This window comes from Galeopterus variegatus, unplaced genomic scaffold, assembly GCF_000696425.1.
Source record: "Galeopterus variegatus unplaced genomic scaffold, G_variegatus-3.0.2 Scaffold1547, whole genome shotgun sequence".
Classification (NCBI taxonomy): domain Eukaryota; kingdom Metazoa; phylum Chordata; class Mammalia; order Dermoptera; family Cynocephalidae; genus Galeopterus; species Galeopterus variegatus.
Genome location: NW_007727658.1, coordinates 244827 through 258489, shown reverse-complemented (window position 1 = coordinate 258489; position 13663 = coordinate 244827). Strand labels below are relative to the sequence as shown.

Sequence of the window (13663 nt, the reverse complement as noted above, 5' to 3'; positions counted from 1 at the left end):
CCGCTGGCTGTTACTTGGCAGTGTGAAGGGGAAAACTGGAGATATGATGCAGTTGTCCAGGTGAGAAATGAGGGTTGTCTTTACTAAAATAGCACAGAGAGGGAAGGAAGTAGAAATATTTGAAAAACACAAAGTAAAGTCGAAAGGATTACCTGAGTGATTGGCCATGGCAGATGGAAAGGGAAGAGACAAGGACCACACCTTGGTTTCTGTCTTCAGTAGGTGATAGTGCCATTTGTTTAAAGGTAACATGTAATCATTCAGAAATTGTCCCTGAAATTTAAATTTTCCTTTCATATTACATTATTTGCTCCTCGTGGATCCTAAAACTAGCTTTGATATATACTAGAGAAAACAAACAAATTATGAGATCATGATGTTCTAAAAAATCAACACAAGTGCACAGATGATGCAATATTGCTTTTATTGGGGGTTTGGGACATATGACAGAGTCTTATAAAATGTCAACAAAGTCACACTTTGTGCTTGGCTACTCTTTAAACAACCCTGTTTATTTATGAGCTCACTTAATGAGAACTATGTAAGAGATACAGTCAACAATCATTCTGAAAACAGGACAACCAGAGCTGTAAAGAGATCTAAATCTGACAATGCCAGATACCTAAGTGGAAATTTACAACAGTCAAACATTCAGAGACTTCCACACATTTAGAAGTTGGTGCATAGGTGGACCCCGCTTAACTGACTACTTCAAGACAGAACTGCATTTTGAACCTTTATGTTATCCAGCTAACCACTTTATTAACCATTATTAAATGCCAATCAAATGCAAAGGGGCTGGAAAAAGCAGTGAGATTTCCTTAGTTCTAGCCTTTTATGGCCAAGGTACTCTTAAGTTAGTTATACGAATAAGTGAGGATTATAATAGCAAATGACTTAATATTTTTTAAAAACATACATACTATTGAAACAGGCATGTATAGACATTCATGCAGAAGCACTTACAAATATATACAGTGCATAAAGTTGGTTAAGAAGATGCTCATTAGAAGATCTGATTTGTGTAAGTGAACTAAGAATTCCAAATAACTTAAGAATATCACTGAAGACATTGTACACATAAAACTTCAACCATTATGTGTTCTTTGGGGATGGACCATTGGCAATATCTGGACCTAAAGATGTTGGTTCAGAGATAGTGATTTTTCACATCAAGATGGGAAGCACAGAACTGAAACAGTCCACTAGGCATGAAGCTTCCTGGTTACCTAGATAGAATGCTGCCATTGACCAAGTTCAAGTTCATATTTCATTTAAGCAGAGTGGAGAGTCACTGGTGAACCTGTTTTCTGGTTCTTGCTCTGCCACACCCAAATGTGTGATCTTCTTTAATTCACTCTAAATGTATGGGCTATAGATTTATGTCATCTGTAACAAAGGATATTGCAATAGGTGCCTTAAGCTCTCTCTCCTTCCCTGCCATTTTTTTATTATTATTCTCAAGAATTTGAGATTTCATGCAAACCAAAGTGAACAATCTTATCAAAGTCTGGAAATAAGCATGCCTAAAATGTTGACAAGCTCTATTCCTCACTTTTAAAAATATCTGTAATAAAAATGTATTCTATCACTGCAGTGTAATTTAATCAGAAAACTGAAAAGTTTGAAGTAATAATTAAATGAAATAGCTATTTGTTCATCATAGAAAAATATCAAGGAATATAGAAAATCGTGGTGACATTGTGACGCTGATCACAACATTATGACAGTGCTTTAGATCATGAGCTTCGTAATTGCAATCCCGAATGTGAACACTGTATGTGGCACTTTGGCAAGTCACTTAGCCTCATTAAACCTCAGTTTTCTTGCCAGTAAAATGGAAGTAATAATATACATCTTGCATAGTTGTTGTGAGGCTTAAGTGAGTTATTATGCAAAATGCTCAATGTATAGTGAGAACTCAGGAAATACTGATTATTATTAGGTTTACAGAAAAATCACAAATTCTCCAGATTATCACCAATCATCATCACTTGCTTTAATGGCAAAGAAATATGATTATAATTCTAGGTGACAGCTGGGGTGAGAAAGGGGAGGTGTATGTGCAAAGTCTTTACCAGATATATTCAGAGAGGTACTGAACGTCCGGGGTAAAGACGTGTGTATTCATAATTGCCTAAACTCACCATGTGGATTTCTTCCTCTATGGCTTTGTATGACATCCACCTAAAGGACCTTATTTTTTCCTTCTTCCCATTTATCTAAATTTTTAGCATCCTTCAAGATTCATCTCATATTTTTCTCTTTTGTGAGATTTCTTCCTTAAATAAGCTGATTTTACCTACCTTACAGAGAACCTCTCTGAGCTCATTGTTTACATCGTGTTTTGTTCTGTTCTGTTTTTGCTCTTAACATCTACTGACCTGATCTATTACTTATCTTTCAAAAGTTCACATAATTCTGTATACTAGATTTAAGCTCTTTAGAAACAGTGACCATATCTCACGGAACAAAGCTTGCTTGATAAAAACAATGGTTGATTGGTTAGTGTCAGGTCAAAAAATGTATTTCTATGTTGCAGTATGAGTTTCTACCACTGCTTTATCCTGTAAATTGCCTCTGACTTCTTTGTTATTTCAAAAGTACTTTTTATTCTTTAGGTCACTGTTGAGATCAAACTCTTTGTGTGGCTAAAAATCATTCTTCTTATAGCATTAATTTTGTTTCTTAAAGTGTTAACATATTTGTGCAATTTTAGATTTTAAAACTAGTGCATTAAGAAGCATATCTGTACTAGGAAAAAAATAAATGTCACATGAATTTAAATACAAACAGAGGAATACACACGAGGAAGGGAAAGTTCTTGGCTCATTAGAAATCTAGATGTCATTATTAAGTTTTTCTGTCTCTTGAAAAGATTGCCTCTTGTTCTGAGAGTTCTACTGGCTGAAACTGCACCCTCTGAGTGTGTTGCTTAGCAGGAGAGATGTCTTCAGGTGATCACTTTCTTTGTTGCAACTTCATAGCTGGCTTGAGGTTCCATGAATATAGCAATCTCTGCAGTCTGTCTTTTCACTGCGGAGACATTCCTGAGAAGGGGGGCTATAGGATCAGCTGAAAGGAACATCAACACAACTAAAAAAATAACAGAACATGTCACAGAAAGTTATCGCATTGACTCTTTAATAAAAATAAATAAAGGTAACGAAACTTCAGAGACCACATTTTCCTAACTATAGGTGAAATGCTGCATCTCTGTAGCTTTTTATTCATTTTCATCTTGCTCAACTTGCAGCCAGGCAATGGCATTGCCTGAGTGCATGAGAGAGCACCACTCTCTCGTGCTGGGAGAAAATACTATGTAAGGAAAGATTCAGGTTTATCCAATTGGGAACTTAATGATTCAGGACACATAGGGAAAGAACAAAAGAACACAGGACATTGAGGACACATTCAAATGAATTGAAGGACTAAAGGCAAAATAAAATAGTTGTGGGTACATAACTGCTTAGTAATGCAGGAGTGAATGAAGTCACCAGAACTGTTAGGTGTTAATTGTCAGTGTCTTGTATTTGTCTCTGTGTTGCCAGCACCTGGCTCAGAACACGGCAAATGGTACTCAATTAAAAAAAAATAATGAAAGAAACAGAGAGAAAAAGGGGTGGGGGGAGAAAGAGAAAGAGAGGAAGAGAGAGAGGAAGAAAAAGAGGGAGGGAAGAAAAAAGAAAAAGAGGGAAAGAAAGAACAAGAAGGCTCTAAACCGTAGACCAGGCGGAGGGACAGAGCATGCAGAGGCGACCAGGGTGCCAGCGTACTCAAAGACGTGGGAGCCAGAAGGCAGGCTTGCTTAATTCAAGAAGAGATTACACATTCTGAGTGGTTTTAGAAAATGGGGTGGGGAAATTTCCAGGTGGCTTTGAACATGTTAAAATTGAATGTGGGAAGTGTGATGTGTTCGTGTAACTGTTGCGGGCTTCTGAGGGGAATATTAGCATGATTCAAGTGAATCCAGTGTAAAGGGAAACATGAAACTCAAAGGCGTCAACCCAACAGCAAAAGCAAACCACGCTGCAAGAAATGAAACGAAGGCAGAAGGACTAAAGAATGTGGTCTTCAAATAGAAAGGCGAGTGCTTGTCTGGGATTCTTCTACGTTAACGTTGAGGGAGACGGGCTTAGAACTCAGATCAAGAATGTGCTTCTCCTACTGTGTAGTTTTTTTCCTTCTTCAGCTGTTGCTCCTTTCTGTCACTGCCCCTTCCTGAAAATGAACTCCAGTTTTTACTGTTTTAGAACCAACGCAAAATATGTTAGTACGTACAGAACCTGGAGGTGGAATCAAATATAACTGTGAAGAGCAACTGCTGGTACTCCAGACAGACTCCGGATTTGGGGGTCCTGGAGTTGTTGCTATGCTTCCACACTTTAGAATAGCTTCAAAAATTCTGAGAGCTGTAAAGACTATAGAGCCCAACTAATCCAACCCACTCATTTTACAGATAAGGATATTTGAGAAGAGTCATATTAATGTTTCTCTTTTTTATTTTACAAAGGTGGTATGAATGAAATATACTTTGCAGGTGGATTTTAACTGAACTAAAGCCTTTATTGTCAGCCTCTTCATTATGCTCACACAATGAAGTTGCATAATGAGTTAGGCATAGAAAAAGGGATAATATCTATGACGTATCACTGCTTTCTGGCCTAAACACTTTGGATAAACTGAGGATGTTGCTTCTCTAGATGGCAGGTATAATGCATATTTTTTTTAAAACCTGTAAAAGAACTTAGTGTTAAATATTGTTAACAGGTATTTTTCTGTTCTAATTAAGCAGGCAATAACTGATCCTGGATGAGTACTTACACACACATCTTACAGATTTTAGAATTTATTATTGTGTGGACATTAACAGAGGTGCTAAGCTTTAGATACACATGTGCAAGACTCATTTGTGAATAAATTAAAATGTTATTGCATTAAGAAAGGATGCTTCACACAAGTTTTATGACTCCTTTGGATAGCTCGTAATGAAAAGTCTTTAAATACATGAGCAGGTGAAAAGTGCACCAATGTATTGCTTTGGAGTTGCATAGAGATAGCCCACACAAAATGGACTCCATTGTTAAAATGAATTTTGAGGAATAAATAGTATAAATATGTGAATGACAATATTCTAGTTGTCTATTATGAGTCAAATGTTTTACAAATCAGCTTTCTTTGGGTCCTATGCCTACTTAATTGGAATGAGTAATATCTTGTATCATCTTAACATGAGACTCTCTTGGAACTCTTTTTGTCTCCCAAACACATAAGCATAAATTGGGACCCTTGTATCGCCTTGCTCAGGGTCCCTCTGTGATCTGATGGTAATGATTCTCCAAATTTGCATTGAGAGCATCTTCACCTACTGAGCGCATAAGTGCCAAGTGCCAGGCTGATCAACCAAGTTGCTGTTGCTCTGCCTGGGTTTTCCTTAATAGCTAGATCTTCAGGAGTCAGCTCCTTGGAGGGCCTCTTCAGTGGGGCCATCAGTAGATCTCTGGCATCGTGTCGAGAAACCAAAAGGGAAGTTGATGTTTGTGCATAAATGACCTAAGGCAGAGTTTCAGTATTCATCATGCACCATGCACAATGGAGGGAAAATTTTTTTTCAGTTGTTTATTATTGTTTTGATTACTTTGATTAAGTCAAAATTATTATCTCCGCCCAAGGCCATTTCCCTGGCATTTTATCCCATTATTCCAACAAAGGAAATGAATTTCTTGTGAATAAGATTTACTATTCTAATATTCTCCATTACTTCAAGTTGTCCAAGGTCAGAATGAAGACTAAATCAGTAAAGATTAGCAAATATTTTACAAATAATGTAAGTGTCCACAATGATAACCCTTTTAGAAATTACTAATTTTTTCCAACATCTAGGTCACAAACATTTATTCTTGCATAAGAACACAGACTGTAGAGTCCTTTTATTCTCATATTAATTGGCAAGGAATTTTTAAAAAGTAAGCTGATTTTAAAAACATACTACTTAGGAGCCATTTCAAATGATGAGATATGCCCAAGGGGGGTGGGGCGTGGAACTCAAGTAGGCAACATGTAAAGCAACACACAACTATATGCACATTAGTATAATTACACATTGCAATTTATATCGGATGTATCTAATATCTAATTTTTTGAAAGCTGATTCCACTTGAGACTTCAATAACAGCATCAACATTTTGCAGGTGGCTCCTTCTGTATAGTATCCAAAGGGAATTATTCCTCTAATGCGCTTACAACTCTCAAGTAAAAGCTGAAGCTCTCTCTTAAAGGACCAATGAACAATGAACACTGGGAATATTACCTTGATAAGGAAGGGGGGAAGGCTCCACCATATATAATATTCAGCACAGTTATTTATTTTGTTCTTTCCGTACACATGATACTTATTTGCTTCCAGCAATAAGAAACAAACTTAAACATGAGCCTCATTAGAAAATGTGGGGGAATCTACATATACATTCTGAGGCAATGATACGAAAAGCTAAGGTTGACGATTTTTTAGATCAACTGATAGAAGAGAATTGTGCAATAGAATGGCAGATTATACCTTTGACTGAAAACAGAAAGCCCTACATTAAATTCAGCTCTTCTAAAACATATGATTAATTTGTCCTAAAGAGTACCCCAGATCAAAGCTCTGCTTTGAGGAATAGGCTTTTGTCCTCATCTTTCTATATGAATCAATCAATCATTAAATAACCAAAATATATTTGTGATCTTGGAGAATGAAGCATATTATTCAAGTTGATTGGATCCATTTTCTTGATTCCTCCTTAAAGATCTTTCTGCTAATTAGTCAGGGTTACTATTGAATTATGTAATTATCTGCACTTTTGTGCAATGAAATATGTTGTCATATCACATACTTTATCATGCTGTTGCTGTTCACACTTAATGATGCCTCTATAGTTAGCAGTTTCCTTTGTTCTGCTCAGTAAGTGGTTTTAGAAAGGGGTGGGCTGGGAAGGAGGAGCCTTGGGGTTTGTAAAATAAAATCATACATTCCTGGTGCACGCGCAAAACTTTATGCATTTACATGAATTTCTTTTTAGAAATGAAGCTGCAATTCCATTTGGAATAAGCTAAGAGGCACATGTCGGTGACTTAGAATGCAGCCACAACGATATTACTGTACCTGGAACATCTCTCTAGTGCATTTCCACTGCGGTGCAGTGGGTAAAACGCCGATTTAATTTTTTTTTTTTTTAATCAGCAAGGAATGTCTTTAACAAGGAAGAAGTAAATTATGATAATTACTCTGAATGGTCGGATCCTTGAGCATTACTAATTAGCATTTATTGCCTGGATTATAGAACAATACATGTGAAACCGAACTGCGATTGCTCTTTTACGTTGAAGACTTGAAAAGGCAATGGAGCAAAAAGGCAGCATCATCAGTAGCTTAGTCAGTAGTTTACCTCTCCTTGATATCATGCACAATTCCTCACTTTGGAAACACATAAATATGGTCCCCAGTATTCATGGCCCGTTCACTTTTTGTGTTAAGTACATGTTTACATATGATATCATAGTCATGGTAGACTAATGAGGGATGAAACATTTTGGTTGTGATGTCATTTTGAGATAATTTTATCAGTTGTGAGAGTTTAACAATAAAGAGCATAAAACTCACTGCTTCATAAAAAATGAGATTTTTCTGCAGAAATTTCAACATAAAAAGAGAACAAAGAACTCAGTTCTTAGTGGATAGAATTTTACATTCTCTTCCCCACTTTCTCTTTGGAGGACTACATTTGAAAATAACTGAGAAAAGGCAATTGGATTCTGCCTTAAGAGCCTTTTGCATTAGGAATTTGCAATAAAATAGATTCTGAAATTAGAAAAAAAATTAGATATTAATCAACAGACCAACACCAGTCATGTAAATAAATGCCACTTGTATAATTTGGCAACTGAAATTCATAAATAACCTGGCAGGTAAAAGAAGAGAAAGAGGAAAAATTAACCATTCATCATTCTCGCTGCAGTCTCACGGTGTTCCTCCACACCCCATTATAGCCAATGACGAGAAAAGAATATCGTAAAATATAAAACCAGATACAGTCACTATCTTCCCAATACCTTCCATGGGTTGCCCACCCTGAGCTTTTTTAATTTGAAAGAATAAGTTTGCTAAATCTGTGAGGAGATTAAACAGGCTGGTGATAAAAATTAATTCTGCTGAATGAGCAAATGCATTTGGATTGCAGAGATGCAAATAAGATAATACTTTTTTCCTTTGACATAGCAGGCGGATTAGTTTAGAATGTTAAATCTGATTTTATTAGAATATATTAGCAGTGTTTTAATTAATACCAATCAAACATTTTCTTTCCCTGGGGCTTGATGTGTTCCTAACACTTTCTAAATCATTTGTCTTTTTTTTTTTTCCTCATCAAAAAATTCCCTACCAAATTACCAAAGCCTTTTGTTACATTCTTCATAATCTTACTGTATTCAACGGAAAACCATGAGCTCTTTGCTAAAGGTGTCTTGGCTATAAAATAAGTTCCCAGGTGCTAGACTTAAAATGAGTACCGTTCATTAGTACACTTAATTTTTTTAAAAGGTGGTATTAGAGACTTGAAAACAAACATCTTTTGGGGGAAAATGTTGCAAAAGGAGTTTTGGCTGGCTTGTACGACTTGGCTTTATTCTCACTAGAGCTTCTTAGAGCTGTTAAATTTCCAACTGCACTGGTTTTGAGCTGGCATTTCTTTGGAAACAGAGGCAAAAAAAGGAATTAATAAAAGGAGGTGGGGGAAATCTAGTTAAAAATACGGTGAAGCAGTGTACCCTGTGAACTGAATTGCAACTGTGTTCCAAGGAGGTGCTGCATCGCCTTTCACTCATTATACCCTCCTTTTCTCTCAAGCTTCCTGTCCTTCTGTGTCCGAAAGCTTCAGTTCACTTCTTTCTCTTTTCTTCCCGCAACGCACCCCCACCTCAATTCCCCGCCTTATTTTTTTTTTATCTGCCAAGCTGGATTTACACTTTTAAAGATCGGTATCAATAATGCCCTGCTTGTTTCGGTTGCACTCTCCCTTTAAAAGACAGCCCCCTCTAATTGATGCGTCTGGGCTAGTCTAGACTGGTAGTGATTGAACCAACCACCAATTATGTTATTCATTTCACTGAACTTCACTGATGGGCTCGGTGAGGAAGAAGGGGTGTTGAGAAACCTGCCCTTGCACTGAAGCGGTTGCCTGCTGAAATATAAAATCTGTGTGTCGTTATGCTCTTCTAAATGCCTGGGTGATCACTTGTATGATAGCAACCTCGGAACATGAGCAATCCACTTGAAAACGTAAAAAACCAAAAGAGTGCCTTGGAATACAAAGTGAAATACTTGTATTAAATTACTATGCTGTTATTTAAAAATCACAGAAGAATCACATCTAGCATGTTTTTCTCGATCCATGCACACATTTTCATACAATAAACTGCAGATACATTTTGACTTCGAAACTCACCACGTTTTGCAAATATTTGATATGAATCATGTGGCAATATCTATATGTAAGTTAAGTAGATGCCTTGCCATAATTTCCAAATACTTATGCACACACACCAGCTAAGATGGTAAAAATCATTAATCTATTTTCTATAAACTAAAGGTGACTTGAAAATTCAATTACTCTTTTCTTTGAAGCACATTCGGACTATCAGAGGCTGGAAATAATATTTAAATATTACAACTACACAAGAGGTTTCGACAAAAGACTGTGCCATCGCTGCACAGGTCATCTTCTTGGTTCAGTTTTCTGATACAAAATGGTTTCTTGACTGCGATTTGGAATCAATGACTAAAATTGTAATAAACACTTAAAAACAAAACAACAACAGGAAAAGAACAGTTTCCTTAACCTTCAACTACATGTATAAAACGGGGTTACAACCAATATAAAGTCTTTAGAAGAAGAAAGCATTTGAAATCAGGGTTGATTTAGGTATTTTCCAAAAGTAGAAGAGAAATATTCGCCCAAGAATACTAAAATTGTTTAAATGAAATTGCACACTGGAATTTTTCACAACAAAGGAAAGGTAAGTTACTGTTTTTCTTCCCCAACTATGAGACAGACCTAAATTACTAAAATTATTCTGTTATAAAAAGTTAAAGCTCCAGAAGACGACAAACTAGGTAATGCTAATAATTACCTTCAGCGAGGATAATTTTAGATGTACGGTTTGGTGTTACGGATAACTTTGTTTGATTGAATTTAATTTTTTTTCCAGTTTTTAAATGAAGAATAATAAGCATTGATTATTCCTAAAGAATACAATAATTGTGTGTGTGTGCTGTTATTATTTCTTTTATTTTATATGTTTAGAAAATATATTTCCAATCCCTCTTACTTTTAAATTCGAATATAACATTTTTAAAAAATACCAAACAAGGAAGTGATATCCCTCCTTTTATTTTCTTTTTAAAAAATCTTGCAAAGTAATACAAATTTAGTCTTCATAATACTATAAATTCCTTCCTTTGTGTAGCATAGCAAGAGTAGAATATTCAACCTATTAATATTTTAGCCCAAACTATTTGTTGGCCCCTATATGTTTGTGTGTTCCTAGCCATATATGATACACATGTGTGGACACTGAATATATGATATGATATATTCCCCTGCCCATTTTAATTGTGCACAATTTTAAGATTAACTGTTGAGTTTAAAAGTTGGAGGCATGGGGCATGCTGGGACTTCAGCTGAGATGTACTGAGGTCAAGCACCAGGTACTGAGCTGTTCTTGTTACGCTCGGATAGTACTGCGTGTTGCTCTCAAGGAATAGACCGTGTAGATGAGTTCCACAAGCCTCAGGCATCAATAATATGCAGACATATACATAGCAGCCAAGGCGCTGTTATAACAGCATATATACCTATTTTAACAGAAACCCAGGAGCTGCCACTCTCTGGTCACCTGATCCCACCTAACAATGAAAACCTCAGGGTCTACTCAATCACTTCAGACAAACTTTCTCTTCCTTTGTTTTTACTTTAAAGAAAAAAAGTTTCACCAAATTTCCAGGATGCAAAGGCACGACTCGCAGCTCCCAAGAGCCTAACCCGTGGATTTAAACGGTAAACATCACAAGTTAGGGTCTCAGGGACTGAGAGGAGCGCAACGATTTTCTCTTTCTCGAGACAAAACAAAGCAAAACAAGAATGACAGGCAATATCTGTTCGAGGTTCGTGACTGAAACGCAACAAACAGGTGGAACGCTATTTCCTCACTCTCTAAGCTCCCTTCGTTCCCCAAATTTAGATTCCATTTCAGTATGAGACACACACACACACGCATACGCAACATCTGGGGGCGCATATACATACCTGACCATACAATCGCGAATATATCAGAGAAAACTCTTTTCAAGCTCTGATCAGAATAATTGACTAAAATGGAAAATAACATCAATAGACCCAGAAATGCCCACGTTTTTCAAACCATGGTCTACAAGAAGGATTGAATGTCTCTTCCAAGCTTTTAATTCACGAGGAGCACAAATGACTGAAAAGAAAATATGAGGCATCTCTTTCCCCCAGGGCAAGCATGCCGCATGCAAAATCATAGAAATCAAGTTTTGAGGAGGAGAAAACCGAGAGGTAGGATCTGGAGGCTGTGAACGCGTAAATACGAAGAGCGTTTGGAACTCACCCGTTGGACGTGGAGCCGGGCCGCACGGCCTCCCGGAGCAGCATCCGAGCGAGGGGGGGCACTGCGAGCTCGCAGGGCGCGGGGCTGGGCGAGGTGTTTCAACAGAGGACGCAGAACCGGGGCGGGGAGGGGAGGCGGGGGCAGGAAGCGATACACCAGATCTAGAGACTGTAACTCTGTCGTTTATGCTTTGACGAGAGAAAAAAAAAAAAAGGGCAGTTGGGTGGGAGTGGAGGGAGGGGCTGGGAACTAATCAAATTTGGAAAATAGTCACTTAATTTTTTTTTTTTAAAGAAAAAAAAGTAAGAAACCTCCTCAGAGCTGCTTTTTAAAAATTTCTTCCTTCTTTCTTTAGTGTGCACTTGGCCAGTCCTGCAAACGAAGCCCTTCTCTGCATCAGCTGCTTGGCTGCAGCCAAGGCCAAATCACCAGGAGATAGCAGCAGGCTGTCATTTGGGAGTCGCGAAGTGGGAAGGGGTGGGTGGGCGCTGGGGAGACGCATTCTCCCCTCACCTCCCGCTGCGGATCCTCTGAAGCCTTTGGCCGCGATTTCAGAGGAATCCGAAGCCGAATTCCCCTCCATCTTCGCAGACAGCCACTGGTTCTGTACCTGATAGTCGCTTCTCCCCATCGGACTGAAAGCTGAGCTTTCCTGCGACGCCTCCAAAAATGAAACGAAAGGGAGGGCCAGGGAATGGGAAGATGACGCTTTTTTGCAATTTTTCTTCTCTCCTTTCTTTCTCTCTTTTCTTTTCTTTTTCTTCTTTTATTCCAAGCCTGAGCAAGGTAAATGGCTGGCTAGTCAGAGCATGACAAAGCAGCCAGGAAGACACTGGAGGGGGCCTCAAGCACTCAGGAAAAATGCTAAATATTTTTTTTATATATTTCCATATGCAACTCAAAACAGTTAGAGCCCCAGGCTCTTCCCTTCCCCCCTTTAAAAATAGAATCATGCCAGCAAGACAGCTAAATTATGTTTCTTCTCCCTCTGTTCTGGGTCTGTTTGGCACCCTCCCCACCCCCCACCCCCCACGACCTTCAAGACAACTTTTTTTCTCACCTCCATAGGTTCTTCTCAGGCACAATCCTTCGTTCAGCTCAGGGTCTCTCCTTTTTCTCTCCCTTCCCCTTTCCTTTTCCTCTCAGAAAGGCTAGTCCGTCATCATCATACCTAGCTTCTCTCTCTCTCTCTCAACCTTTCTCCCTTTCCCTTTTACTATTAGAAATAATAATAATAATGGCCCTTTCGACATAGCAGCATGAAGTGGCTGCCTTTGAGAAAGCACATTTAATCTTTACTGGCTCCCCTAGGCTTCAGTGAAGAAGAAGGCAAGGGGGGAAAAAAGGGAGAGAGAGGAAAAAAGATTGTAAGGGAGGCTGCTGACGGACAGCGAGCACCAGGCACAAATCAGCGACGAGTTGAATTTTCCTAGACCACACTGCCCCCTTTCTTCTCGGCTCTCTCCCTAGGCTCCTGGAAAGCCCGAGTGTCTGGTTACAGGAGGCAACGGTCTCCTTTTGCCAACCATGGTGCAGATTCCTCGCATGCCTGCTTAAGTCTCTGGCAGAATAAGGAATCGATATCCCCTTCTAATCACCTTTAGCTCTTCTATGGCTTCCCCCCTTTTCTGAGAATCCACTTGGCTCCCCTTGCGGCTCCCCCACCCTGCCAGGCTCCTACATACAAAGCTTGCAGCCCTGTCATTTCTCACTTCCTTCCATATCTTGGAGACAAGCCTCTCTTCTAATATCCTCTCGCGCTTGCTCCCTCTCTCTGTGGTAGAGTGTGTCTCATCCCTGACTTGCAGCACCGGATGCACTAAGGCATCTCCCTGACTACTAATGAGACCAAAAATACACCAGCAGGTCAGGGGGAAGGCCAGACATTGTATTATACAAATACAAAAAAAAAATCCTCAGCCTGCTAGACCCGGCGATCAGGTATCATATTTTCTAGAAGGAAAACAAGGGGGGGGGGGGGGGGGGGGGGAAAAAG

General features: G+C 38.6%; 1 protein-coding gene across 3 annotated transcripts; it reads right to left on the bottom strand.

Annotated features, from left to right (window-relative positions):
- Positions 1 to 401: 401 nt before the first annotated feature.
- On the bottom strand, positions 402 to 13067 carry LOC103594378 (atherin-like). 3 transcript variants are annotated; one of them, XM_008577586.1, is made up of 4 exons: positions 12728 to 13067; positions 12278 to 12444; positions 11668 to 11855; positions 402 to 3096 (listed from the first exon to the last, which is right to left on the bottom strand). In XM_008577586.1, exons 1-4 carry the CDS (start codon positions 12731 to 12733, stop codon positions 2954 to 2956), a joined length of 504 nt encoding a protein of 167 aa, XP_008575808.1. In that variant the 5' UTR covers positions 12734 to 13067; the 3' UTR covers positions 402 to 2953. The 3 variants fall into 3 exon arrangements, 2 of the variants coding, with proteins under 2 accessions (XP_008575808.1, XP_008575809.1); XM_008577587.1 differs by having other exon boundaries at positions 402 to 3075; XR_550850.1 differs by lacking the exon at positions 12278 to 12444 and having other exon boundaries at positions 12728 to 13064.
- Between the last annotated feature and the right edge of the window lie 596 nt (positions 13068 to 13663).

Coding starts and splice junctions, on each gene's coding strand:
- LOC103594378 (XM_008577586.1), bottom strand. Junction 11,856..12,277: donor TGGGGAGAAGCGACTATCAG/GTACAGAACCAG, acceptor CTCTCGTCAAAG/CATAAACGACAGAGTTACAG. Junction 3,097..11,667: donor CCCGGCTCCACGTCCAACGG/GTGAGTTCCAAA, acceptor TTATTTTTTTAG/TTGTGTTGATGTTCCTTTCA.